At 35.4% G+C, this 27,424-nt stretch overlaps 3 protein-coding genes across 4 annotated transcripts; 1 reads left to right on the plus strand and 2 right to left on the minus strand.

The window, feature by feature from the left end:
• Positions 1 to 234: 234 nt before the first annotated feature.
• On the minus strand, positions 235 to 6,712 carry LOC141642167 (transcription factor bHLH48-like). The gene is made up of 7 exons (XM_074450877.1): positions 6,204 to 6,712; positions 5,556 to 5,678; positions 5,372 to 5,437; positions 3,824 to 3,892; positions 3,152 to 3,223; positions 1,423 to 1,630; positions 235 to 620 (listed from the first exon to the last, which is right to left on the minus strand). Exons 1-7 carry the CDS (start codon positions 6,501 to 6,503, stop codon positions 583 to 585), a joined length of 876 nt encoding a protein of 291 aa, XP_074306978.1. The 5' UTR covers positions 6,504 to 6,712; the 3' UTR covers positions 235 to 582.
• A 10,967-nt stretch (positions 6,713 to 17,679) lies between these two features.
• On the plus strand, positions 17,680 to 19,518 carry LOC141632977 (F-box protein SKIP23-like). Its single transcript, XM_074445477.1, has 2 exons — positions 17,680 to 18,714; positions 18,996 to 19,518. The coding sequence occupies exons 1-2, from the start codon at positions 17,680 to 17,682 to the stop codon at positions 19,377 to 19,379; spliced, it is 1,419 nt and encodes a 472-aa protein (XP_074301578.1). The 3' UTR covers positions 19,380 to 19,518.
• Positions 19,519 to 20,131: 613 nt separating this feature from the next.
• LOC141642160 (protein cornichon homolog 1) lies at positions 20,132 to 25,115 on the minus strand. 2 transcript variants are annotated; one of them, XM_074450864.1, is made up of 5 exons: positions 24,887 to 25,115; positions 24,588 to 24,769; positions 22,108 to 22,230; positions 20,704 to 20,805; positions 20,132 to 20,579 (listed from the first exon to the last, which is right to left on the minus strand). In XM_074450864.1, exons 1-4 carry the CDS (start codon positions 24,959 to 24,961, stop codon positions 20,736 to 20,738), a joined length of 450 nt encoding a protein of 149 aa, XP_074306965.1. In that variant the 5' UTR covers positions 24,962 to 25,115; the 3' UTR covers positions 20,132 to 20,579; positions 20,704 to 20,735. The 2 variants fall into 2 exon arrangements, with proteins under 2 accessions (XP_074306965.1, XP_074306964.1); XM_074450863.1 differs by having other exon boundaries at positions 20,704 to 22,024; positions 24,887 to 25,068.
• Between the last annotated feature and the right edge of the window lie 2,309 nt (positions 25,116 to 27,424).

Consider the following 27,424-nt stretch of genomic DNA (forward strand, 5'->3'; position numbering starts at 1 on the left):
GAACACGGGTCATTCAGTTTGGATTTGGGTTGGGTCGTTTTTGGGCGAGTTTTTATTGGGTCATTTCGAGTGAATTTGGGTTCGGATTATTGCAGATATATGACATCATGACATGCCTCCACTTTTTGCTTCCATGACAGCATTATAAACTTTCTAAAGGGCGATCAAGAATTACAACCAGAGCATAAGAGAGTACTTATTTACATAAAATACAGGATTTTAACACATCAAGGATTTTTCATAACGGGGAAGTGTCGTAGATTTCCAAAAGCGTACATAATCAATAGCTTGACTAGTTTTACAAGTTACGATTGACAGCAGAATCAATAGGCCATCTCCCTTGAGATATAAGAGTAACATTCTCTCATTAGTGTATATATGTAGGTATAGTAAATAAGTAGACTAACTAATCAAGGGTTCCCAGCCCATTATGAATGATTGAGAAGACGTGGAAACCCCGATCTGAATTCTGAAGCCTAACTCTAAATAAAGTCCTCTCTATTTTATGCTAAACTGCTAAAATATCATATTACCTGCAATATTTACACGAGCTGGACACAAACAAATGATTCGGTAAGGCTTTCAGAGTTCCATTTTCACCTGACTTGAGGGCAACGAAGCTGCATTAGACAACAAAATTATCATGTTTCAGGTGAAGTTTTCTGTGTTTAACAAGAAATTTAACTCATAAAACGCCATATATGGTTGAGACTCTGGTGTCGCGTGACTAAATGCTTGAAGAGTAGGCCATACAAGATTTTTGTATTTCAGAAAATGTTCTCTGAAGAAAAGAATGATACAAAATGACGACAACACGCATGTACTATGACGAAAGTTGGTTCATCATTGAGTCAGATGTTTATTTATCATGTTAACTTCGAATATTCATTAGTGAGGTCATTCACATGTCTAACAAAGCACTTTAAGATGTGGTATGAAATTTGCCCTCCACACTTCAACGTTTCTCTTTAAAGAGGGAAAAGTGGAGGACTGGAGTCCTGTATGAAACTTGTAGTATGAATTTTAATGACTATATAAATAACAAACATCTCAATATCTCACTTTTAAAAAAAAAATTTACACTTTGCGTTGAAAACATTTTAAACACATGTTCTCGTCCCGTATCCTCATTTTAAGACAATAGTCTCCGTGTTTCTACAATTGGAGTAGCAATGAGTAAGTTGGATAATGTACCCGTATAACATGACCGTACCCAAGTAAAGGTGGCACAGTATATATGCCCTTCAAAATTAAAACAGGACATTCTAACATGACATGAAACCATAGCAAACGCCTAAAATCTTCACAAACACCACGAACTTTCAGGATGTGAATGTTGGATAAATATTCGAGTAGCTATTTTAATGATGTTTGATGAGTGGGGTGGTCCGGAAATTACCAAGGCAGATTAGATAAAGTTACCTGAATTTGCAGGTGAGTCATAGCTCAAAAGTGAGTTCTCAGATGCAACAAAGCTCTGATGGTTCTCTTCCTTCACCCAAACCGGTTGGCTTAAAGACTCGAATTGCCATTGCTGTTGTAGTTGCTGTCTCTCTCCACTCATCTGGATTTCTGGCCACATAAATGGCATTGCCATGTTTGGAAAATTGCAGTCCATCATAGATTCAGTCTGCGAAAAGTTAACAGGCTTGTGAGTTATTCTGTATTATTGTATTATGAATGCCGGGTCAATGCAAATAGAAGAAAGAGTACTAAGACTCCTAAAAGTGCCGTTTGTGTTTCATTGTCCAACCTTTATCTGAGGTTGGAAACTCTAGTTGTAACCAAGAACTTCATCATGCAAAACAATCAGATGCAAATTTTGAACAAAAAATAGAGTTCCACTATCAAGTTTTCAGGGGATTCAAACACCGTCAAAATACAACACAAAGACCTGGGCAAGTCCCTATTCTTTTGGACTGGACTGGACTGGAGAGGACTGAACTGAACTGAAATTAAGTCCAAAAGAGCAGGGCCTACATTTCCAGGCAAGTATATAAAATAGGGAAAATCGCATCCATTACACTAATATAAAAACATCAAAGTCCAAACCACTTCAAGCTTGTCAAAATTCAAGCCGTATTTCATGCTTTGAAGAAGAGCACAAGTACTGCAATCCTGCTACCAATGCTGCAATACATAAATCAATGCCCCAAACCTCTCATTTAATACTTGGCAAACAAATTTCTAATGCTGCCCTCTGGCTGAAGAACTCTCTTTTTAGGTTTTGCATTAAATTTGTATCAAGTACTCCGTAGTTAATAACTAGGGGTACAAAACTGCAGAAATATAACTATCAGTAATTACCATTCCCTCAATTAGCTATATGAGACGTTCTAAATAAAAGTACCCTCGGGACTCAAACTCAATAGTCCTTACCATTCCCTCAATCAGTTCTCCTACCAAACAAGCTCGGGATCCCTGTTTGATAGGTAATAAGATTTGTTTCAACTAAGTTGTACTCCGTATATAAGATACCAAGAACCTGCTCCCAGGGATAGTAGTTGATTAAATGCCTTGGTTTCATTCCCTCAAAAAAAACAGCAAGTCTTGCTGATGGCAGCCATATTTGGTCTTCAGCTGAAGACGGGCAAAATGTCACCCAACATTGATGAAAATGTAACCATTTTAAGGTAAATAATTTTTAAAGCTATAATAGTTTGTCATTAAAATGGTAACATTTTGTAGTTAAAATGGCGACATTTGGCCCGTCTTCAGCTGAAGACCAAATATGGCTGCCATCAATGAGAATTTGTGCAAAAAAAATGCCTTGGTTTCATAGCTTTGGAAAATTGATGGAAATATATGCCAAGGCTTACACCTAGAAGACGCACTACAACAGCTCAGGAAGTACTTACTCGGTGAGGTGTTACAATTATAGCTTAGAACCATTACCACCCAGTAGTCAATAACTTTCGATTCAATCTCTCTTCTAACTTCAGGATACATAAAGGTTCCGTGATTCTTTAAGTTAGAAGTGGGAATTAGAGACAACAGCTCTGACAAAATTTAATTGTTGCTAAAGCCTAAAAGTGACTTCAAAAAAGGAGAAACATCATGAGATCTTACTCCTGCTAAAATGGTTCGGTTTTTTGATAAATGAATACGGATTACAAATTATCACTTATCAGGAAAAAAAAAAAGCACTTACCCCTGCTGAAATTACGCTGTCAAAATTGAAATCTATTCTCGGATTTACTGCAGCAAGCCTCATCGACAGATACTGCAATATATAACAAATACAAGCTATAAGCTGTAGTCATAGCAAATTAGGCTATGAAGGTAGGAGAGAGACTAGCAAAGATCCCATGAATTGGCCAGTTTGCTTGTTCATAAATTAATAGGTTACTGTTTTGAACACTAAGGTTATTCCGAAATAGGTGAACGTTAGTCAAAGCGAGATCATTCAAATGACTCTTATTCATCCAGCTCTGGTGCTAAAGTCTTCAAATATACACTTGAGTACAACAAAGTCAAAGTCCCGAAATGACTTGGGGTGGGCTAACATGGATAGTATAATGTCTAATGTTCATACCCGCTCCACCACTCATCAAGTCATTACCTATATCCACTTCAATAGGTGGGGTGTGGCATCCACTTTTATCCGTCCCATTGTCATCACTAATTCTTTCCCTTCACATAGCCCTCTTCAATGCCAAAAATATAAAAATGAACGAAGATATATTAAATTCAGACTCTCTAAACGACTAAAATAAGCATGCTCTTCAATCTCGCCCCATCCTCGACAAAATACCCAACATTTCTGAAATTTCAAGTCCTTTATTAGAGGGGAAAAAGTAATTTAATAGCAAGTGATGAGTACCTCAACTTGACGTTGCAAGTACTGTACATGATTGATTATTTCATCCAATACTAACGATGTGCCTGAAATCTGCATATCATTTGAATTCATTCAGTGACCACCAAAATGAAAGCATAAATAGTGCATTAAACACAATTTAAGAGTCCCCAAAAAAGATCTAAATAACAAATCATCTGTCACGTAAGTCTTCATTATAAAAAAATTACAGAAACAGAAGTCTTATGTATTCCATGACCACTGGTCCCATAAAGTAGGATTACAAGTCTACCAGACTTGGAAGATCGAATTTAATGTACACGGGAAAATTTCTTCCATTTACTGAAAATTTCCCAAGGACAATCCCGTCCTCAACCTACAAGGTGGTGCTATAATGAAGATGGGTATTTTACAGAGGCTAGTCTCTAGAAATGTCCCTCTTCCAGCCCTTCAACATCAAGAACAGTTTGCCCACCAGTGACAAAGACATGTAACCATCATCAAAGAAACATAATTGTAAAGCAGAATATAAATTCTTAAAGATGGGTGCCACAAATTACAGCGAAATTAATGTTATGCGGTACCACAGTCTTTAAGACTTGTAACACAAAATAAAACTAAACATCCGGCAAGCCAAGTGTAAGTCTCATCGTTGTTCTAAACTCAAACCCAGTTAATGGTGAATGGCAATTGGCAAGATTTAAAGGTTTAAAATTCATCTTATTCAACAATGCACCTCATCTCATCAGAAGAATATGTTACTCAAGTTAGTAAGTTACTTCTAGAGCAACAACATTACCGAGTGCATCAATGGTTTCCGTAACTAAAATTCCTAAAACATAAATATCTTCACAACACGCCACAAACGATGAAGACAGAGGTAAGTGCACCCTCCAATCAGATAAACTTTTTCCGTAATGTGTCCAACTCTAACAAACTTGTGAACAGAATTAAAGAGGGGAAAGTAAATGCAAAAACAGCGAAATGACAGTGAACACCTTGTCCTGAAAAAAAAGTACATTAACAAACCTTATGCAAACGGCAAAGTGAAAGTGAAAGGGAATGAAAAATACAAGATGCTACGAAAACCGCTTTTCCTACACCGAAACGCAACGCCTTTTTTGTATAGTGATAAAATTACACCCTAGATGATAATGACTAACACCATAAAGCATAATCATACAATCATCATATATTATCCATTAAAAAATCACTTAAAAAAGACTAATCACAACTTTTTAGGGGGACAATTGTGATTTAATCACTGAAGTTTCTTCCAAATTGTCGCTAACAGTCATTATCGTCCTCATCATCATCACTAATCACCAATCATATCGTAATCAACCAAACTTAATAATCAACCTCCACATCAACTCAATTAACAATAACGATTAACAAACACATCACACATAAACCACTCATTAACATCACTAATCATCAATCATATCGTAATCAACCAAACTTAATAATCACATCTACGCTGCTACGCATCAAATCAATTAACAAAAATGATTAACAAACACATTACACAAACTAATTAATCACTAATACGCAACGATTTCGTTAATCTACCTTATTACACCCCGGGACCAATTCCTGCAGCAACTTCATCCTCGCATTAATCTTCTCTCTCCGCGCCTAATACGACAACAACAACATCATCATCAACAACAATTCAACAATAATCAACAACAAGAATCACTAATACAAAACTAATCCGTAATTAACAAAATTGTAACAAAAAAAATCAAATTACTCGTTCAGCTAAGCTATGGCTATCAGTCGCTTGCCCTCGCCTTGCTCGCACATGCACATACGGCAATTTCTCTCCATCCTCCGAAACCGGCGTCGTTTTGCTCTTCTTACTGCAATTTTTCCCCTAAATTTTTCCACAAAAATTCAATCAATCAATCAAAAAATTCAATCGATCCTCTCTTAAACCTCTACATAACCCTAAAAATCTCAAAATATAATAAAAATCTCTCCTCTAACAGTTAAAATTTCAAAAAAAATCTCAAAAAATAATAAAAATCTCTCCTCTAACAGTTAAAATTTCAAAAAATCTAGCTAAAATTATCAATTCTTGCCTCCAAACCACAAATCCTAATTTCCGCTTTTTTTTTTTTTTTTTTTTTTTTTTTCTCTGTCTCACTCTATTGCATTAGTAGTTCGTCCCCTAAAAATTTTTTTTTTTTTTTTTTTCTCTTTATCTCACTCTATTACATTACTAGTTCGTCACCTAACCACAAATTTTAGGGGACGAACTACTAATTTTAGGTGACGAACTAGTAATAATTATCCGTCACTCTATTACATTACTAGTTCGCCTCGGAAATAATAATTTTCCGTCTCATAACGACAAATCCTGGCTCCGCCACACCGACTCGACTAGACTCAGACTAACCTTCTTTTCTCCGCCTTTGCGCTTAAGAGACTTATCACTCTCACTCCCACCAGCAGGATCGGACCCGCTATCGACAGGCTCCGCTTTAACAACCGGGTTCGGATCAACAAGAACGGAGTAATTGGCGTCACGTGAAAGCAACGCGGGAGGCGGGGGCGCGTCGGTGAGAAGCTCCATAGCTTGGTTAGGTGGTAACTCAAGAAGGGCAGTAAAGGAATTTCCAGTTTCTGACGTCATTGTTGCTAATTTGTCGAACTGTTCAACTAATTGAATTCCATTCTCTATCACTCCACTTTCCATTTTAAGTCGAAATTATTTTTTGGGAGATTTGGGAATTAATTAATTAATTATTAGGGTAAGATGATGTAATGTTCGATATTTTATGGTGTACCCCTGAATCGATAATGCAAGTTTACGAGGTTTGTGTTTTAATTTGTTGGATTTGTGTTGTGTTGGGTACTTGGTGTGTGAGGTGAAGGTGGAAAAAGTGGGAGTGTGAAGTGTGGAATGAGTGTGTAAGTGGGGATGTATAAAGGGGTAGGGGAGGAGAAAGGTCGAATACGGATATGGATATGGATATGGATACGGAAACTAAAGTACGGAAACGGATACGGATATTAAAGTGGGTTGACTTTTTGGTTTTGGGCATTTAGTTTGTGAATTTTTATTTGAGTTTTCAAAATTGAAATGGAATGTTGATTTAATGACTTGTTTGGTATAGTAAAATTATTACAATTATATAATCTCTTATCTGAAAAGGAAGTAAATGTAAAACAATTTTATAAGAGTTTATATATATAGTTTGGTTTTGGATCGTAAATCACATGAGTTGATTTTAAAAATTAAGGTGTAGTTTCTTGGACTTAATATCAGTTGAATTTAGTTCGTGTTCACTTCATTTCGGTTAAGAAATAAGTTTGATAAAACTAGTAGAATTGTTTCAGTTTATTTGAATAGAAAATTACATACGTGTTTCACTATGTAAGATCTTACACTAACGTTCATTAATAGAACCCTTCAAAATGTTTTACATTACTACTTATAAAAATAACAATGACAAATACACCTAGTAAAACTAATCCAAATCATTAATCATATCTGACTTACACTCAAATTGAAAACACGAGCTAGACTCATAATCCTGATTAATCCAACTGGCCAACAATAATACTCGACCCAACTCGAATGTCTATTATTACATGCTGTCATTATTCCTAAATAATGTAATAATAAAATACCTGAACAGCCAAAACTAATCCAAATAATCGCAAGCTCAAAATAACCGACCAAATTGCATCCAATCCGATTAATCTGTTTGCAAAATCTAAACTATTGACAAAGGATACAAAGATTGTACATTAGTACTAAGAATATTTTAAAAGGTCACGTACGTACAGTATAAATTATAGTTAGTCTTGCTGAAGACGGATCGGAGCAAGTGACAGGTAATGTCACTCACAAAACGGATAGGGGGGACAAGGTGGGGTATCCCCATGTGCTTTCCTCTCTCCTCTATTTGGGTCATTTATGAGAGGAAATGGTATCCGTCACTCCAAAGTGACAGATACGTGCCGTATTCAATGAGATTTTGTGTATAAATTAAGCAAAATGGTGTTACAAATGGAGATAAATGGCACACGTGTATGAACAAATGTTATGTAGCCATATTTACAGTGGTTTGTGATTACAAAAGAAGGTCTGTGAAAAGCAGAAAGAAGAAAGAAGATTAGGCAGTGTGTCTTAATATGGTAATTATCACCATAACTAGCATTTTTTATGGGGTGCACCTCTTAAAGTCATCTTCTTTGTTTTACCATTTTTATCTCTTATTACTTTTTCCTACTATTTTTATTATTATTTCCTTCTACGTTTTCTCTACTTTAATGATTCGGGTTGTGACAGGGAAACGGGTCGGTAACTTCTTGTATGCACGTCGTCCTATATTTCTTCACTTTTAGGAAAGTTTGACCAGAAACAAAGGCCCTGTTTGTTTAGGCTAAAAGAACTGAATTGAATTGAAATGGAGTAAGCCTCTGTTTTTTGAACTTAAAGTCACTTAATTTAAGTTCACTTTAAATTCTATAACTTCAGTTCAGTTCAATTCAGATTCTATAAATTCAGTTCAAATCCTATAAGTTCACTACAGTTCAGATCCTATAAGTTCAGTTCAGTTCAGTTCAGATCCTATAAGTTCAAATCCTATAAATTCAGTTTAAAAAAGTTATATACAGAATATTATTTTTAAAAACCAACGCAAAAACATTTGACATTATTAATTATTCGATACATATATACATTATTATTTTTAAAACAAAATGATCACTATTCTCATTATTTTTTACCGTAATGTAACCGTGATATAATGTATATAAAACGAAAAAATGTTATTATCTTACCTTGTGTTTTAGACTATATTTTCTTATCAGTGTTCTCTCTTGGGCCTTGGCTGCTCACTAATTTCTTGTAAAAAATTTGTTTAATCTCAATACAATTTTGCATTTATAACAACAACAACAACAACAATAATAATAATAATAATAATATAATAATAATAATAACAACAACAATAATAATAATAATAAAAGTTACGGTTTTATAAAAAATAAAAAAAATAAAAAATAAAAAAAAAAATAAAAATAACAACAAGAGCAAGAACAACAACAACAACAACAATAATAATAATAATAATAATAATAATAATAATAATAATAATAATAATTAAGTTAAATTAATTTAAGTTAATTTAAATTCGGATCGTGTAAGTTCAGTTCAGATCCTATAAGTTCAATTCAGATCCTATAAGTTCAGTTCAGCTCAGATCCTATAAGTTCAGTTCATATCCTATAAATTCAGTTCAGATCCAATAAGTTCGGTTCAGTTTAGATCCTATAAGTTAAGTTCAGTTCAGAATTTTCAGATCCTATAGGTTCAGTTCAGATCCTATAAGTTCGGTTCAGTTCAGATCCTATAAGTTCGGTTCAGTTCAGATCCTATAAGTTAAGTTCAGTTCAGATCCTATAAGTTCAGCTCAGTTCAGATCAGATCCGTTTCAGTCCAAAAGAACAGGGCCTGAGAGTTAATTTGTTAAAATATGATTGAATAGAGCTAAACCGAATTAAAGTGAGCTGGAATTAAATCCAAGGCTAACGAAAGAAGGGGTTTCGGTTGAAAGGAGCTCAACTAAAGTGAATTGAACTGTATGGATTTGAATTGAATTAAACTGAACTAAATAGATTATAGAGCTAAAGTAAAAGCTAATTAGAGTAGAGCTGAGCTTACCTAAATGAAGTTGAGCTAAGCCGAGCCTTATTCATATAGGAGAAACTTTTTGTTAGTTCCTAAACATCTTTCTTTTGTCTTATTATCTACTCCCTCCATACCATACCAATGGTAACATTGAAAATCTTGGCACTATTCATGGTCGTAGAGAATCTTCGATATTATTCTTAATCTATAAGACAAAACATAGTCATGCGAGATCTTGTTTGATTTATCATCATGAATGTTATAAGAATATCAATTTTTTATAATTTTTAATAATGTATAACTAAAGATATTTACGTTGCAAAACGTGTCTCGACAAGTATGAAAAAGTCAATAATGTTATCATTGATGTGGTATGGAGGGAGTGTTATACTTAACTCGTTTTAAGTTGAAGGCGATACTCTTGTCTTAAACAAAAAATTTGTGTCTTTTGTTTCTTGATAAAATTGTGATGGTCTATTTTCAAAGGTTTTGATGTTGATTTTTTTTGTTTAAAAAAAATGAAATGAAAAATTGGTCAACATTTAAGTACAAAATATCAAATGTTGACTAGTATTACCATTAGTCCATCAATAACTCGTTTTAAGATAAAGTGTTTAAAACATTTTAAGATGTTGATGAATTATAATAAAGGTAGTAGAATTGAAAAAAAAAATGCTCCATTTAAATCTCTTATTTTTACACCACGATACAAAATTGGACGATATTCCTTCATTTCAACTTTAAATATTACATTTATTTTTTAAAGTCAAAATTTTTAAACTTTAACTATAATTATTTAAAAATATAAAAACTAAAATATATTTACGTATTTGCGTTTATTATAAAGTCTTTAACAACATAATAATTTCAGCAGAAATAAGGAGTATATAACTTGCAGAAAAACACCTTGTGTAGGGAGTATTTAACTACAATGATAGAATAAGTCCTTTTGCCTGGATTTGGAAGTGTCTACCACATAAGATTAAGTTTTCGGAAAATGTACGCATTGCCTTTAAGATTTGATATTTTGCCCGAAATACCAACTTTTTTTATTTAGAAAACCTTAAGAGGTCCTAACTCGTGTTTAAGAGTTCCGAAAGTGATTTTTTTTTTCCAAATCGATCTTCTTTCCGAGAATTACGATTTGAAAAAGAAAATTGTCGTATTTGGATCCCGTGGCTAGGACTTTTTGTATGTCAAAGTTTTTTTGACCGAATAAACTTTGAGTGACCATATCTCTTGGTCACGAATTCCAAACTCGACATTTTTTTTTCAAGTCGTACTTCTTGAAAAGATGATCAATTTGAAAAAAAAAAATCATCACTTTCTAAACTTGTAAACACGAGTTATGGCCTATTAAAGTTTTCTGGATAAAAAAATTGGGTATTTCAGGCATAATGTCAAACCTCAGGGGCACCGCGTGCATTTTCCGTTAAGTTTTTTCTCTGGAAAACTTGTGTAGATGGTTTTCGTACGAAGGGAAACTTCATTGATCTCGTGTGAATGTGCCTATTCACTGCATCCTTTGTAACCATCATACAGAGGATCGAGATCATTTTTTCTTTAATTGCCATGGTTTGCTTAATATTTGTCAAGTTGTTGGGGTTAATAATTTAGTTTCTTTTTTCAATTGCCAGAGGAATGATCAACCGTTAAATTTTGTAGAAAAACTTAATGCCTTTAAAGGCTCTGTTCTCCCAAATCCTTTCTTAAAACCTCCTTTATTTGGTGAAATGTATGGTTTAGCATAAATAAATTTATCTTTTAGGACATTTTGGTGGATGTTGATAAAATTACACATGTCATTTTGAACTCTTTTTTCTTATGCTTTGACCTTAAGTTTAGAGACCTAGATAATCAAGATAGTGTCCTAGCTATAAAGATTATTGCCATAAAAAATGCAATGACGACATTTTCTAGGAAAAACGGCCTGAAGGTTTTATCAAGATTAAATTTGATTGGTCTAAATGAGATAACAATAATGATGCGTTAGGTTACAGACTTACAGTATTATAAACAATCATGGTAAAAAAAAAATTTATTAGGAGCTAAATCGTGCGACAATGTTAGTGTTCTGTTAGCTGAGAGCTCTTAGATGAAGCATAATCGCGACTAAATATTTGGGATACATGTCTATAGCTATTGAAGGAGATAACCTTTGTGTTATTAACCCTATACGCGGGACATGGAAGAGTGCTTGAGAAATTTCTTCTGTTATTGTTGATATTAGAATTGAAACTCTCCCCGTTCAAAGAAGTTAAATTTACTCATTGTTTTCGTGAGGCTAATAAAGTAGCAGACTTTATGGCCAATTTAGGACATTCGTGTCCTATTCTTTCGAGGTGGATTGACATCCAATAGCTCTCACTTTCCTTCTCATTTGAAAGGACGAGATAGGTTAGTCATATTCTAGAGGATCAACCTAATTTCCTTTCCTTATAAAAAAAATGTTCTAAAAAGTACTTAAATTCAATAAGTCTATCTTAAAACGAATATATCTGTTTTTACATTAAAACGGGTCAAATACATACCACTTGCATAGAAAAGACAAGTCTTTTGTTAATATCCAAGCATTTTATTTGTCTTATTTATAAAAATAGTAACTATTTAACCTGTTTTAAGCTCAAGTTGAATATTGTCGTCTAAAATGAGAATTTTTAATGTAAATTAATGTGGGATAGGTCTTCGTATAGACGGGTGGGGCGAACGGACGGATAAAGACCTCTAATAAAATGGATAGGGGGATAAGGTGGGGCACCCCCCATGTGCTTCCCACTTTATGGCAAATGGGTATTTTGTGAAGGAAAATGGTATCCGTCTATACGTATAGACGGATAGTGTCCGTCTATAATGAGAATTTGTGATTAATGTGGTGGTTAAACTTACATCCATGGAACAAAAGTCTAACTTTTCGTAGATGGTAGATGGTCGTACACTCGTACTAAGAAGAAAATGTTCTAGAACATACGTAGAGGTTTAAATTGTGATTTGACATCCTACTTTTTAGACAAAGTTTTTATTGTAAATGCATCCATTTAATTTCGATTTGATGTCCAATCTCCTCATTGTATATTTGTGTATGTGTTTGATGTTTTAGCCCTTGAAATTTAGATTTGATGTTGAGAATTATCCTAAAATCTATTTCGGTCCCAAAAAAAAGGAAATTATATAATCAAAAAATGTAGAACCGGTTTTTTTAAACATCATTTTTTCCCCAAGTTTTGGATATTTTGGAAACTATAAATCTGGATTTATCTATAACTAGAACGAACGTCACTAAGTAAAATCTAAATCTTATATTATAACATAAATGTATTACCTAATATAATGTCAATGTGAGACTCCGCTTAATATTATCCCTTAGAATAAAACTGTATATATATTTTGTGAAATAATGAAGCCCTTTTCGAGTGAGAGAAGAAGTCAGGATAAGAGTCACCAAAGAAATACTATTGCACAATCTTCTTAACAAAAGTTATTTAAAGATAGGTTTTAGGTTTAGATTGTTTATCTTCTTTGTGTTAAAGTAATTTAAGGATGTGTTTGGATTGAATGATTTGAAGGGAAAAGAAAGGGAGGGAGAGTCGTTGATTCTAAATCTCTTGTTTGGATAGTAAATGCGAGTGGAGGGAAATGGAGGGGGAGAGATTTGGAGGGAACTAATTTCCTTCTCCAAACCTAATCAAAATCTCCTAACAATAGGCAAGATTTGGAGGAAAATTGTATCCAAACACACACCCCATTCCCCCTCTCCTTCCCTTCTCTCCCTTTCCCTTCTCTTCTTCTAGGGGTGTTCACTAGTGTTCTGGACCAAAGACCAGACCGGACCGTATTTTATTTGGTCCGGTCCACGGTCTACCTGTTTACTCTACTTTGGTTTTCGGTCCGGTCCTGGACCATACCGAATGGACTGCGGACGGATCACGGACCGAACTTGTATAACAAAATAATCTTTAAAATTGTAATGTTGTTGATTTTATTTTCTATTTTATTTACCCGTATTATAAAATGTGTAATTATGTACTTAAATGTAGTAAGAAGATAATGTTGTTTATTTTTATCATAACGATCTTCTTGAGTTCTAATTTTATATGTTAAACCATGTCGATGACAATCATATTTGGTCCACTTTGGTCCGGTCCATTCTGGTCCACGTGTTTTTATGGTCCCGACCGGACCGAACCAATATTAATACGGTCCGGTTCTCGGTCCACCTTTTACCCCTTATTTGGTCTTCGGTCTAGAAAGTTTGATCCGGTCCGGTCCGGTCCCGGACCAATGAACACCCCTACTCCCCTCCCCTCCCTTTCCCTCCATTTTTCCTATCCAAACACACCCTAAAACTTTCTTCTATACCCGAAAAAAAGAAAAAAGAACGATTAGTTTTTTCATTATGTTCTCATAAATTTACAATCTAGATACAAAAAAAAAGAAAAAAAGAATTACAATGTTATACTAATCTAGCTCTTCTAAAGTCACTCATGTACATAGCAAACAAGCCGGTAAAAAGTTGAGTAACAAAACTATGTTATAATATCGATTAATTTCACGCAATCTTTTAATAATATTATATTATATGATCCCTTCGTAAAGTAAAAGGTTTTTATCTCTATGTTAGTAAAAGAGGCTAGGCTTTTAGCAGACAAAAATATTTTTAAGTATCTATGTTAGTGAACACATGGAAAACTTACAAATGTTGTAATGTTGTATGCAACCACGACTTCTAGAGATGTGACTCGATGTAATCTCTTTACACAATTTTTAAATAATTACTGTCTTAAAAAAATTAAATTTATAGGTGATCATAACGCCACACCAAAATATACTCTGTCACTAAAAAATGTCTTAAAAAAACTAAATTTGTAATACATTTTCATCATCATATAGTGAATGACAGAGTACATTTCATTATTACCGTTATCATTTCCAGAGATTAATTACAAAATAGCCAATCATTTGGTTGAGAAACTAGTACAAAACCTAGGCCCAAAATCCAAATACAGCTTCAAAACAGTGCAAAAGCACAAGGATGGAACTTGGAAGCCATGTTGCACTTACCTAATGGAGGTAAGGTTAATTTGTTGCTTAGAGATGACAAGTAATCAACGCAATTATTCACCACAAATTCTTATATATCCGTCTTAATTACAAAACGAGTTAAAATAATTATAAGAGAATACCTAAAGAAATCAATTAACTTGGCTTATCTACCTATATGAGCCAATATTTGGCCTGTCGTAAATTTAAAACAGATATAAACGTTTTAAAAAAGACCAACTATTATTACTTAGTATATTCAAATCAACGGTCAGATCTTGTCCCCCAACGTTGATGGGCCTACACAGTTGTACAAGATTCGACCCTCTAACTGTCAAGCCCAACACAGAGACAGTGCCAGTCAAGCCCGGCCCCGATAGCGACCCAACATGTTACTAACCCAGTAGGGTTCCGGGTCACCATGCCCCACTTTTTTTAGTGGTAGGAAAGGGTGCGTCCTTTTGTTATGGGCCCACTAATGGATTGATGGTCCAAAAAGATAAGGGTATGATGAAAGCCGACGACTCTTTTATAAGACTGTCTTATGATAAAATGAGCTTAATACAAGGTAGAACTAAGATATTACTCCGTATAAATGTATGATACTTGTTTGAATTAACCTTCAATTTTATTATCCTAACGTTCAGACGAAAATGGTCGTTTGAAATAAGAATTACTCTTACATTTGAGCTTATTATTATCTGACTAAATTTACTCATATGATCGTCCTATAAAAGGAGAGCTATTTTTCCTTTGGGGTCAGTCTATGAAACGGTATTAATTTCGTTTTTTTTTAGGTGCAATATAAAACGGTGCTATAATTTGTGTGAGGAGAGGGATTGCCTGTGAGTTGTGACAGTCTGAGTAATGGGCCAATATTTCTGGTAAATGGCCCAATTTGATGGATTGAACAAACATTAAAGTGGGCCGACAGGAACTTGGTGTAATAGTGACCTAGTGAAGTAGTCATTTACTTGCCAGTTATTGTAAGGTGTCAGTCACTCTCTCTCTGGGTAGATTGATGTACTTCTCCGTTTCGGTTATTTGTCTACCTATTCTATTTATAGATGTCTCAATTAATTGTTTATCTTTTTTCTATTAAGATTATTTTTGAATGTAATTTGATTATTCACATAACATATTGTCAATTTGTCACCCCAATTACAATACTTATAAATGATCCCTCTACTTTTTTCTTGCTGTATGTGTTAAAACCAAAGACAAATAAATGATGGGAAACGGAAGGAGTATGAGCTAAGGTGACTTGGTTAGTGTAAGGTAAGTAGGTAACTAGGTTGGGAAAGTAAGGGTAACTTCGACATATAAGAATGAAATATCTGACAATTAGAAATGGAAGTGAGTCGTGCCTCGTGTCGGTCTATTGTGTCTGGAGAAGAAAATGACACAACTTAGGCATGAGAATGTTGGCTTCGTGCCGTGACTAGGTGAAATGGAAATGACGGCCCAGGCACGACCCACGATCCAGTGCCGTGCTTGGACATGCCCAAACAATTCCTCAAATTCAGCCTTATCTCTTTGTATTTTGAGCATGCCCAAGCGTGCCATGTCATGTCTTGGTTAGACACGATCTTTTTTCTCAAACTTTGACCCAAGCACAACCCACGATGGTGGGCCAGTCTAATAGCCCGCGTGCCCACTTCTGCCTCTAGGGACAATCTAAGCGCGTTTGAACAAGGTAAACCTCATACTCGGATCTCAGTTATCTGAACCGAGTTATTCTGATGTACTTCACTATACATGTAGCCTAAACCAAAGGTTCATAGCATGTCACCGGTGGGTCAGCTCACATAAATTCTATGATTGTAACATGAGCTTATATGTACCTGTAGAGACTATTCCCACCTTCTATCAGAAAAAAAAAAACATTGTTAAGCAGCGGGCAGAGTTAGGATTCAAGTTTAGAGGGCGAAAAATTTTAGGGGGAGGGGGCGACGCTCGAAAAAATTTCGGAAATTTTAACTAAAAATTTCGAAAATTCCATCTGTCGGGGAGACGAGCGTTCCTGCTAGCCCCCTAACTCCACCACTGTCGTTAAGTGTAAATGTGTAACCCGTGAAGGGTGAGCCACATTGTGAATATTCATGGTTGATGTTTTACACAAGTTACTGTTAAATTGACATTTGACAAAACATGTCTATTTTTGTACGTTCCTCATATTGTATCTAGAAATGTAACATTTCAGAAGGCATAATAAAGGCTTGAGATATTAATGTGACAAATTTTGTGGAAATTATCCTGTCCTTGTATATGTGCCAAACAACCCTATGTGTCGTTCCATCAACCATAAGGACCTTACCTAACCTCTCGTTCGCGTCATTTTTTTATCGTCCCCTTTTTTTTCATGTAAAATACTAGACGCGTGTAGGCGTACCATCCAAAACCTGTTCATCCTCATAATCTTGAATTTGTTCGCCACTCTGAGAGCAACGGAAATGAAGCATGGACTCAGGCCCCTTCTTTACATCATAAAATAAATACTAGACGCGTGTAGGCGTACCAGAACCTATTATCCTCTATTATGAAACGTAAACGTATGGAAGCATAAAGTGTATGATTGTATTTCTTATTTTGAGTATATACATAACAAATATCGCTTATTTACGCGTTTATTCGTGTTTTCGATTCCTGTCAAAAGACATTAACCCTAAGTCCCTAACCCAACTCATTTAAGTTTCGTGTTGTGTCGTGTCAACCCAATTACTTAAATGGGTTACAACGTCTCGACCTTAACCCGCAAACTTCGTGTCAGGTTCATGTTGTATTTTCGGGTCGTGTCAATGATTGCCGCCTCTATATAATACTAAGGCAGCATATAAAAATGAAAATAGATAACTTTCGAATAATGCTATCTAAAACGGAAATAGACAACTTTTCCCAAAGACTGACGGAGTAATTGTTCGATTAACGGGTGATAGTAAATAAGAAGGGTTTTATATGTATTTTTTTTGGTGTTGACCAGGAGTATCCCCTACCGACAGCTGGGGCAATCTCCTTCGGGGTACGGAAGGCAATTTAATGGGTTGACCCCTCCCAAGTTTTGCATTTTCATTCGCAAGAGTCAGGAATCGAACCCCTAACCACTTGTTTAATAGACGATAGCCCTTACCACTCACACCAGCCAACTTTGGTAGGGTTTTATATGTATAGTCTGCGTTTTTTTGGCTACAAAATAATGTCATCATCAATGAGCAAGATATTCCAACGTCTAAAACCTAAAACCCGTTTTTGCGAAGGAGGAATCCATCTATCATGGCCTTCACCTCCGGTCACTCCTCGACAACATCGATTCCCTCGACAAGTTCCTAATATAATCAACCCTTCGGAACATCCTTTGACTCTTTTCGAAAGCACATACTATCTTCTTGCACCTAAGGACCGTGGACCGGAACGTCAACGTCAAAAGCCATGGATAGTTCGAGTTGAGGAAGTCGATCCTACGACATGGCGACTTCTTAACCCTTTGTGTGGTATTAGTGGTTTATTTGAAAAGACTAACCCGCCGATCATGGGTAGAATAACGTCGGACCCATCAAATTACCTTATTAAGGAACTCGCTACGTCATATACCCTAGTTGATGACCATAGCGAAGAAAAAAGGTTAGAAAAGAAAGCGTCTAAGGTTATCCCGTCTACATGTATGAATCAATCCGAAGAAGTTAAACTATTAGCTATCGATTGGGATAAGAAATTGTATTTATGGCAGCAAGGGGACGAGTATTGGACTCACATACTTGATGATGATGATAACCGGTATGGTTTCTTGGATATTGTGTCGTGTAAGGGTAAATTCTACGCGGTTGATCAATTAGGAAGATTTTTTGAAATTGATCCAACCAAGTCGGTTAAAGAGAAAGGATTCAGTAAGATCATTTCCGCCCCTGAGGAAGATGCTAAGTACTATAAGCGCCTTTTAACGGGAGACTCAGACTCAGACTCAGAGTATAATGCTGAGTACTATAAGCGCCTTTTAATGGGAGACTCAGAGTATAATGGGCGGGTGCCTTTGGTTTCGGCCCATAAGAAAATAATTGGCGACTACTATAATCCTCTTTTAATGGGAGAGTATAATGGGCAGGTTTATTTGGTTTTAAGGTCGGATGAAGAAAACATATATACCTACGTACTAGAAGATGGACATGGTCGAGAACCTCAAAAATGGCGTCTCACCGCGAATTTGAACAACAATGTGCTATTTATACTAAATGAGGTCTGATATACTCCCTTTCTGTCACAAAAACCTTCCCATTTGACTTTACCAGTATAGTAATGTTTTCTTTCTGTCACAAAGACGACCTTTCCATTTGACTTTACCAGTAACGTAATGTCTCATTTCTGTCACAAAGACCTTCTCATTTGACATTTCCTTTCTGTCACAAAGACCTTCCCATTTGAGTTTACCAGTAACTAACGTAATGTTTCCTTTTTGTCACAAAGACCTTCCCATTTAACTTTACCAGTAACGTGTAATGTTTTTTCTTCGTGTTACAGGTATCATTTTACTTACAGGCAAATGTACTAGAGCGTGAATTCGAAGGGAACTGGGTTTGCTTCATTGATGATTTAACCAAGGCTTCTAATCCAAATGACTCATTCGGATATGTAGGGGAAATAGCCGGAACAGCTTATGACTCCGACCACAACGTAGGATTGAAAGGACTCAAATCGTTAGTGTATCCATGCTATTATAAACACTTTGCAAGAGGCGGTCTATCCGAAGAAGTCAAGTGCTTTTATTCTTTGTCAGATCATGAATATGTTTCGCTTTTCTTCCCACCACCACCTTGGATTCAATACTATGCACTCGATGATGATAAAACCCATCCTTGTATTCGGTTTGATAAATGTATGCTCGAGAAGTACGAATTTTTTTAAAGTTTCATTACCTTTAAAATCATTTTTTTTTTTGGGTAGCTGACAAGAAAGGTTTACAATAACTAGTGACCCATAGCCCTTTTAGCAAGGTTATGAGCCCTCTTTTGTTGAATGGCATTATATTTCGCAATTAAATTGCATTTCTAAATCCGATATTTATATAATTGCGTCATTTTTAATATTCGTAAGGCGTATTATTGTGAGACTCACTTCCAACTGTGTTCTAAATCTGATATCTGATACTCGAATTATATAAGTGCGTCATTTTTACGTCTCATGACGAAGCCAGGGCTATGCTTGGCATCCTCCTGAGCAAAAGACAGCCTTGCAACGCGATGTACTGGTGGCCAAATAAGGAAGGATAGGGTGTTTTAAGGTGTGATCGGCTTACATGTTGACTGTGAAAACAATGGGGGTGGATGGACAAGTCGGGTTTACGGCCTTACGAGTGAGGTAATGTTTTAAAAACGTCTACACTAGCTTATAAAAGATAAGGAGTATTAATAACATACATCTGCGTCTTTCGAGTGACACTGCATACTTCGCTTGGTTCCGTAGCTTTTAAAAACAGACCAGTGCATTTTTCACGGATTTAACACTAGTTCACGTTCACTAACCATATAATTAAACCAGAAACATAAATATTTGGGCGAGTCTCACATGTCAAAAGACTCCCTATTGTAAATTTTAAAAAAATGGAGCGACGACGAACAAAAGCATTTCAAGGACTTTGGCTGTGCCATTTAATCTTTCATCCAAACAACGGAATTTCTAATCTCGTCGAGTCCCAAAAGTTTCATGGTCAGAAATTAGTACTTTGTAAATGGAACGCGTTACATAGAGATTGATACACGAGAGTTTAAACACACTCCTATAATAAGCTATCTTCCCACTCAAATGTCTAATCTTGTCGAGTCATCATACTCGCAAGAACAAACAAGATTCCTGAAATCTTCATCCCGATTCTCAGGTCACTCCAAGATTTATAGCTTACAACTAAAATCGCCCACTATTCCAGACTAATAACATTAAAAACTACAGGTAATGACAGTTTACGACAACCGCCATTGCTCACACATACAGGGGAGACACCGAAAACTCACAGAGAGACAATCATCCAGGATTCCAGTCTGAGATCTTTGTAGTGGCCCTTGATTGAAAGGGTCCAGCTTAATATGAACCGCAAAAAGGAAAATACCGCTGTCCAGATGGAAACAGTTCAAGAATTTACATATATCTAATACCTCAAAACGCAGCATACAAATCTACAATGTTTCCGTGTTAAAAAAAACATGGGAACAGAAAGTAAGAAAAGTAGACTTACCAGAAGTGCGGCGTTTCAGCTTACGGCTCAGTCTAGTATAGCCAAATTCCATGTACAGCTTCATCTTCATCGGCTAATGAATTATACAGAGATAGTACAAGCCTGCATGTAGTAATTCAATGTTGGTTGCACCAGTATGAGAAGTATTATTCATACAACTCTATATATGCAACTCAAGTTTTCTGCATTAAAATTCCCATTACACTGAGATGGTAACAGTGAATCTCACATTAGATGGTGAAGTAAAAAAATGGACTGCCTGCCATTTGTATTATCTTAGTATAAAGTCGAGGACGTGAACATCTAATATTAGTGTGTGGTCTCTATGCTGGTGAAAAAGAATTGAACAACCCGAAAAAAAAGGAATCATTATAGAGAAATGTAGGATCCTTATGGAAATATGAGAAGCACTAGGCATAGTTTTAAATCTCGAGTTTGATCACAATAGGGATGCCGGCCATCACGGCTTCATCTTGCTAAATGCAGCCATTATCGCCTTAAAATGCAGTATTGTCAAAAACCTTTGAAAAAAGGCCGTGTTTTGGTGTTGCAAGTTGCAACCTTATTTAAAACCCTGACATAATGTGTGAGAATATGAACATGAGGGCTAGGGCATGAAAAGCACCAAAGGTGAACACTGAACAGGGTTGATGTGGTTGATAAGTTGCAGCACTTCACTCTCTGTCGGGGGATGGCTCACGTTCATAATCCTCATGCCCTCATTTTGTCAGATAGAAGTTTCTAACTCATCTCATGCTAGTTTTTCATACTGAAAAGTTAAGTTTCCCTTACCATTCCCCGACACTTAGAATAGGGTTCCATAGCCTCTATTTGCCAAACCACAAAATGAAGGAATATCAAATGTTTTAAGATTTATAATGTAGACTTCCTCTGGTTCTATATTGAATTCAAAGTTCAAACCGATGAGACAGAATACAAGTAAGCATGGCATTTAAATACTCCGTCATCTTGTAGCTAATAGGCTAATACCTAGAACCCTTGCACTGTTGCACCTAGAAACATGGAGATTTATTTTGTTGTTTGATAATGTAGCCATTCAAGTCAAACGGACAAAGTTGGCGACCATTTGTTCCAAACAGATAGAGAGAAATGTACAAGTATCCTCAACATCACGCAGACAAGTAAATTTTTTGATGCAAAGTGAATTATTCATTAAAAAATATAATGTTTTTACAGTAACACTAAACTGATTGCTATCAAATAACGATAATTTTAGAATACAAGAAAAGGGGAACGTATATCTAATCCTCCATGCTCCCGTGAGAAGATCGACAGAAAAGAGACTGAGTCTGCAGGAAATCTATGGCCACATAGCAATAAAAAGCATTCAGAATGGATCTAAGGCTGGTAGAGAAACGATAATAGAGTAAGGAAAACATTTACCTAACAATGACCAAGGTGATAAAACATAAGTAAACGCCTAGCTTGATGATTCTGTACTTTTTCTCATTACTAAGTGCCCTGAAAATCTCTGTAACATCAAGAAGATGCGCCCGCTTAGCAAACCTGCACATAGTAGGATGATATCTTATGACACCTTTTCACAAAGAAGATATACGGAGTATATGCCAACTGTTCAGCTGTAAGTTCGTTATAATTAAGCATACAAAAGTCAATTATACAGCCAGTAAGTCGCAGCTTCCATGCGATAAAGGAGTCGAGATACCAAAAAGTTTATTTGCAACGGGCTTTTGCCTCCTGGTAATGTAGAAAGACTATTCTAGTCCATATTCTCACAATATAGTTCGTGTTAGTAACCTCACATGATAAGAATAGCTAGTTCACAGACCATACTGAAACTAGCAAACACAGTTCCCAACTACAATATTCGTTATTACTAGCTATTCTACTACCTCAGATTACAATCCTACAAAAACCAGCCGTTATCTATGCTAGGTATTTCCTTAGTCAATGCACTGCCTAGGCGCCTAATCAGTACACTAACCAGTTACCAGACATACCACAATTAATTACCGTCTTATAACTCAGACAAAATTCATATCAAGTCTTAACGTAAAGAGTTCAAACTCATTCACAGGTTAAACAGTCCAAAATTACACGTGCATATCTCCCAATCAACCCCGCGGTTCAATTTCAAAGGAAAATCTAGTTTCCAACCTAATGATAACCAAAAAACCAAACAAAAGTTTACAAAAATGTAGCTAGGACTCACATTCCTTACCAATGAAAAATAGGATTTCGCTAATCAAATTCCTTTTCAAGTTACTTTTCTAGCACCCTAACTTAGAACCTGATTCCGGAACTGATGCTAGCAGATATTGTCCCCTGCCTATGTAATACTTTTCAATCTTTTTCCATGTTACTTTTCTAGCACCCTAACTTTGAACCCGTGTCCGCCACTAACAGCGATTGCCGCCTTCCTAAGTAATGAAAATTTCAAATGTTTGCCCAAGTTACTTTCTAGCATCCTAACTTCAAATCTAGCTCCGCAACTGATGCTAGCAGAGACTGTCGCCTTTCTAAGCAACGGAATATATGATTTTGTTCATCAAACTTTTCACTCTTTTCCCAAGTTACTCTTCTAGCACCCTAATTTCAAATCTAGCACAGCAACTGATGCTAGCAGATATTGCCGCCTTTCTAAGCAATGAAAATACTACTCTTTCTACTTTCTAGCACCCCAACTTATCGATGCTAGCAGAGACTGTCGCCTTTTTAAGCAACGGAAAATATGATTTTGTTGATCAAAACTTTCGATCTTTCCAACTTCCTACTTTCTAGTTTCTACCACCCTAATGTCAACTATAGCTAAGATACTCCGTACTATTTTGTGGTGTGTTGGGGGGGGGTAGCAGGGGCTGTCGCATTCTGTAGCAATGAAAACTACAATCCTGGTAATCAAATTCTATTCCAAGTTAGCAGCCTAACTTAGAACCTGATTCGGCCCCTGATGCAGTGATGCTAGCAGAGATTATCGCAATGTCGCCTTCCTATATAATGAAAAATACGTGTCTTAGTTACAACTTTCTATCTTTTTCCAAGTTACTTTTTAGCACCCTAACTTTGAACCTGTCTCCGCCACTAGCAGAGATTGCCGCCTTCCTAAGTAAAGAGAAATACGATTCTTAGGCAAAATTTCCGATCTTTTTCCAAGTTATGTTCTAGTTTCTAGCACCCTAACTTCAAATCGAGCTCCGCCATTGATGCTAGCAGAGATTGCCACCTTCCTAAGCTATGAAAAATACGCTTTTGTTAATCAAAATTTTGGAACTTTTTCCAAGTTACTTTTCTAGCACCCTAACTTAGAACCTGATTCTGCCACTGATAGCAGCAGAGATTTCCGCCTTCCTATGTAATAAAAACTACGCATCTTAGTTAAAATTTTAAATCTTTTTCCACATTACTTTTCTAGCACTCTAACTTTGAACCTATCTCCGTCACTAGCATAGATTGCCACCTTCGTAAGTAATGAAAAATAAGATTCCTCGTTAAAATTTCCTATCTTTTTCCAAGTTACTTTCTGGTTTCTAGCACTCTTAACTAAGCAATGAAAATACAATTATGCTAATCAAAATTTCGCTCTTTCCCAAGTTACTCTTCTAGCACCCGCACTTCAAATCTAGCTCTGCCACTGATGCTTTTTCGATCTTTTTCTAAGTTCCTACTTTCTAGCACCCTAACTTCGAATCTAGCTCCGCGAAGCAGAGATTCAATGAAAAATACATTTTTGTTCATCACAATTTTTGATTTTTCTCCCAGTTCCTACTTTCTAGCACCCTAAGTTCGAATCCGGCTCCGCTACCACTACTACTATCCTCCAAATCAAAATCAACAAAATCTAACAACAACTCATAATACACCACAAAAATCAAATCAAATCAACACAGTTAAAATAAACTTACAATCTAGCGTGATAAACTGAAAGCGGAAGCGTAACGAGAAACATAAATCGATGTCCAGTAACAAGAAAAAGCGCACAAACAGCTCCTTGAAGTATGAATTCAGGAACAACGACTGAATTGATCTTCGACGATGATTCATAGGGATTCATATAATCCGCTTCCAAATCTGATAAACATATAACCTGACAAAACATACATTTCAACAATTAATAAGAAATCAATTGATTTGATAATTGATAAATTTAGGGTTTATGAATTTGGGAAATTAGGGTTCAGTGAATGTAAAATTAATATTATACCTGGTAAAGGAGGATTGCGAGGAGAGCGATGTTGGAGATAAGTGCGATTATCCATAAAATTAAATCCCAATACATTGTTTATGAGATTAATTAATTTGATTGAAGATTGTGAATTGATGGAAGATTCAAGGTGTCTTTAATGGCGGAGTTAGACGAAGAGTAATTCAAAAGTAATTTCTAGTACCAAAAAAAAAAAAATTCAAAAAAGATTTTTATTTTAACCTTTTATATTCAAAAAGATTTTTATTTTAACCTTTTATATGAGACGGTTTTATGATAACTTGACCATGAGGCATGAGAGTGTGAAACCGTCTCATATAAAATTAGCAATTTTTCTATTACGATTAGGAATATAATAAGCAAATAAATATATAATCTTCTAATCTTTTAATTTATTTTTATAACATCATTCATTTTTAACTTTTATATAAATGAGGCTAATAAAATATTTCATTGGAATTATATATGCAAATTTTCTACCCTTTTCAAAATGAAAGTAAATTGCAGTTTAATTAATTGTCAAATTATTTAATATTTGTATATAAAATACCGTGCATTTGCACGGGAGCTACACTAGTACTAGTTTAAATTAAAAAAAAAAAGTTATCTATAGAGGTTCTCAAAAATGAATTCATGAGTTTTCGGACTTTCTTTATTTCGACTTTCGAGGTTTGTCAAATAATAGTTGGTGGTCGTTTTGGTTCTAATCCTCAAGCACTTGATGGGCTACTTGTGTATCAAAATGTTGAGAAGGTTGAATATTACAAAATCTGATTGTTTTGCACTTTTGCAGTGCTACTTGCGTTATGTTACTTGACAATTTGAACAAAGATGATTACGCGTGATATCAATATTTTTAAACAACTTGCTTGCACAATTTGTCTAGTGCTTAAATCTTTAAAATCTGAATAAAATCTTCAAAACATTCAATATTGTATGACCAATTCCAGATTACACCATCATGAGAGGTCATGGTAAGTTCAGAGTAGGTAATGGTACCAGCGACGAGTCTAGTTGCATAGATAGGTCGGGTATATACCATTGGCCGCGAATTTCAGAGATCGGAAATGAAACTGTCAAGAAAGAAAGTCCTGGTCAAGTCAAGTTGCTGCATTTCGAAGACAAAGTACCCTGTAAAGCCAGAGCAAGAAGGGGTTGCGCTACACACCCTAGAAGCATCGCCGAGAGGGTATGTTCATAGCCTACATGAGATTCAGACTTCGTCACCACTTCCAAATTATCGAGTTAATCTGTATTACGTTGCAGGAGAGGAGAAATCGGATAAGCGATAGAATGAGGAATTTGCAGGAGCTTGTTCCAAATATGGATAAGGTTTGGACTCGTGTTTATACGGTTATACCTAGTGACGCTTCTAAACAATTAAAAATATGATTTTGACGAGTTATTTTATATTTTGATTTTTTTTTAATAGGAGTTTATTCGTTACTATTAAAACTTAACCTTCCAATTTAGATGTTTTCGATTAAGTATAACTTAATTATTTCTGGTTTGATGTATAGCAAACAAACACAGCAGATATGCTGGATTTAGCAGTTGACTATATCAAAAATCTTCAAGACGACTTCAAGGTAGTACTCGGAGTTATTTCAACTACTCGTATCTATTATGCTATAAGTTACTCCCTCCGTCTCACTTATTTATTAACTTCTTGTTATTCTTCGTTCTTTTGTAGGTCCTAAGAGACAGACAAGCAAAGTGCAAGTGTGTTGATCTGCAGTAACCGGCATCAAATTAATCATTTTTTTTGCAAAGAATAAGAGGAAGAAGCATCTAAGGCTCTAAGCAGCTAGTTGTTGTAGCCTTGTAGGGTTCATTTTAATGTACTTGTAATTCTAACTCGTACATGGGACTTGGGAGGACGGTCGATGTTTTATATAAAACGATAACTCTCTCTTATCCATTCGGAATTACTCGCTTCTAAATTTGAATAAATTTAGATCAAAGTATCAAACTACCTATACTATTTTTAATAAACAAATGTCTAATTTCCATTGTCCGAGGGACACTCACTCCTTTGTTAGCCCTTTGGCTCTCCGTCACTATATTCTGAAAATTTGAAACGTACAACAGATTAGAAATCACCTCTCCAAATCTAACATGATTAAGATAACACTATACTTAAAAATTGACTCGTTTATGATGTCAAATGTAAACCTAGACTAAGGTAAAGAATAATCAAACATAGATATAAACTATCGTCATTTTTTTAGGCTCGCTTATGATGTCAAGTGCAAACCAGATTTAGGGAAAGATTAGTCGAACATTAATATGAACTATGGTCATGTTTTTCGAATAGAAATTACGGAGTATAATACATCGGAATAAATTAAAAAAAACATCAAAAATATTAAATTCAACCGAATTAAATTAAAGTAAATTAAATTGAATCGAAATCGACATAGATATGATTATATGAATTAATTAAATATACATTGACCTACTAATACAATCTAGTACATGAGCAACACTAACATTGGTAGGATTATTAAAAAGTCGTTAGTGGAACCCACTAAGGTC

Source organism: Silene latifolia, chromosome 2, assembly GCF_048544455.1.
Source record: "Silene latifolia isolate original U9 population chromosome 2, ASM4854445v1, whole genome shotgun sequence".
Classification (NCBI taxonomy): Eukaryota; Viridiplantae; Streptophyta; class Magnoliopsida; order Caryophyllales; family Caryophyllaceae; genus Silene; species Silene latifolia.

Bases quoted from the DNA above. Each gene is read 5' to 3' on its own strand.
- LOC141642167 (XM_074450877.1), bottom strand. From the start codon at position 6,503: ATGGAAAGTGGAGTGATAGAGAATGGAATTCAATTAGTTGAACAGTTC. The intron at 5,438-5,555 runs GTAATTTGATTT...TTGTCGTATTAG, and splicing joins GCCATAGCTTAGCTGAACGA to GCGCGGAGAGAGAAGATTAA. The intron at 1,631-3,151 runs GTAAGTGCTTTT...AACTTTTCGCAG, and splicing joins ACAGCGTAATTTCAGCAGGG to ACTGAATCTATGATGGACTG.
- LOC141632977 (XM_074445477.1), top strand. From the start codon at position 17,680: ATGTCATCATCAATGAGCAAGATATTCCAACGTCTAAAACCTAAAACC. The intron at 18,715-18,995 runs GTCTGATATACT...TTCGTGTTACAG, and splicing joins TGCTATTTATACTAAATGAG to GTATCATTTTACTTACAGGC.
- LOC141642160 (XM_074450863.1), bottom strand. From the start codon at position 24,961: ATGTATTGGGATTTAATTTTATGGATAATCGCACTTATCTCCAACATC. The intron at 22,231-24,587 runs GTAAGTTTATTT...TACTATGTGCAG, and splicing joins TCAGTTTATCACGCTAGATT to GTTTGCTAAGCGGGCGCATC. The intron at 22,025-22,107 runs GTAAATGTTTTC...ATGTGGCCATAG, and splicing joins ATCACCTTGGTCATTGTTAG to ATTTCCTGCAGACTCAGTCT.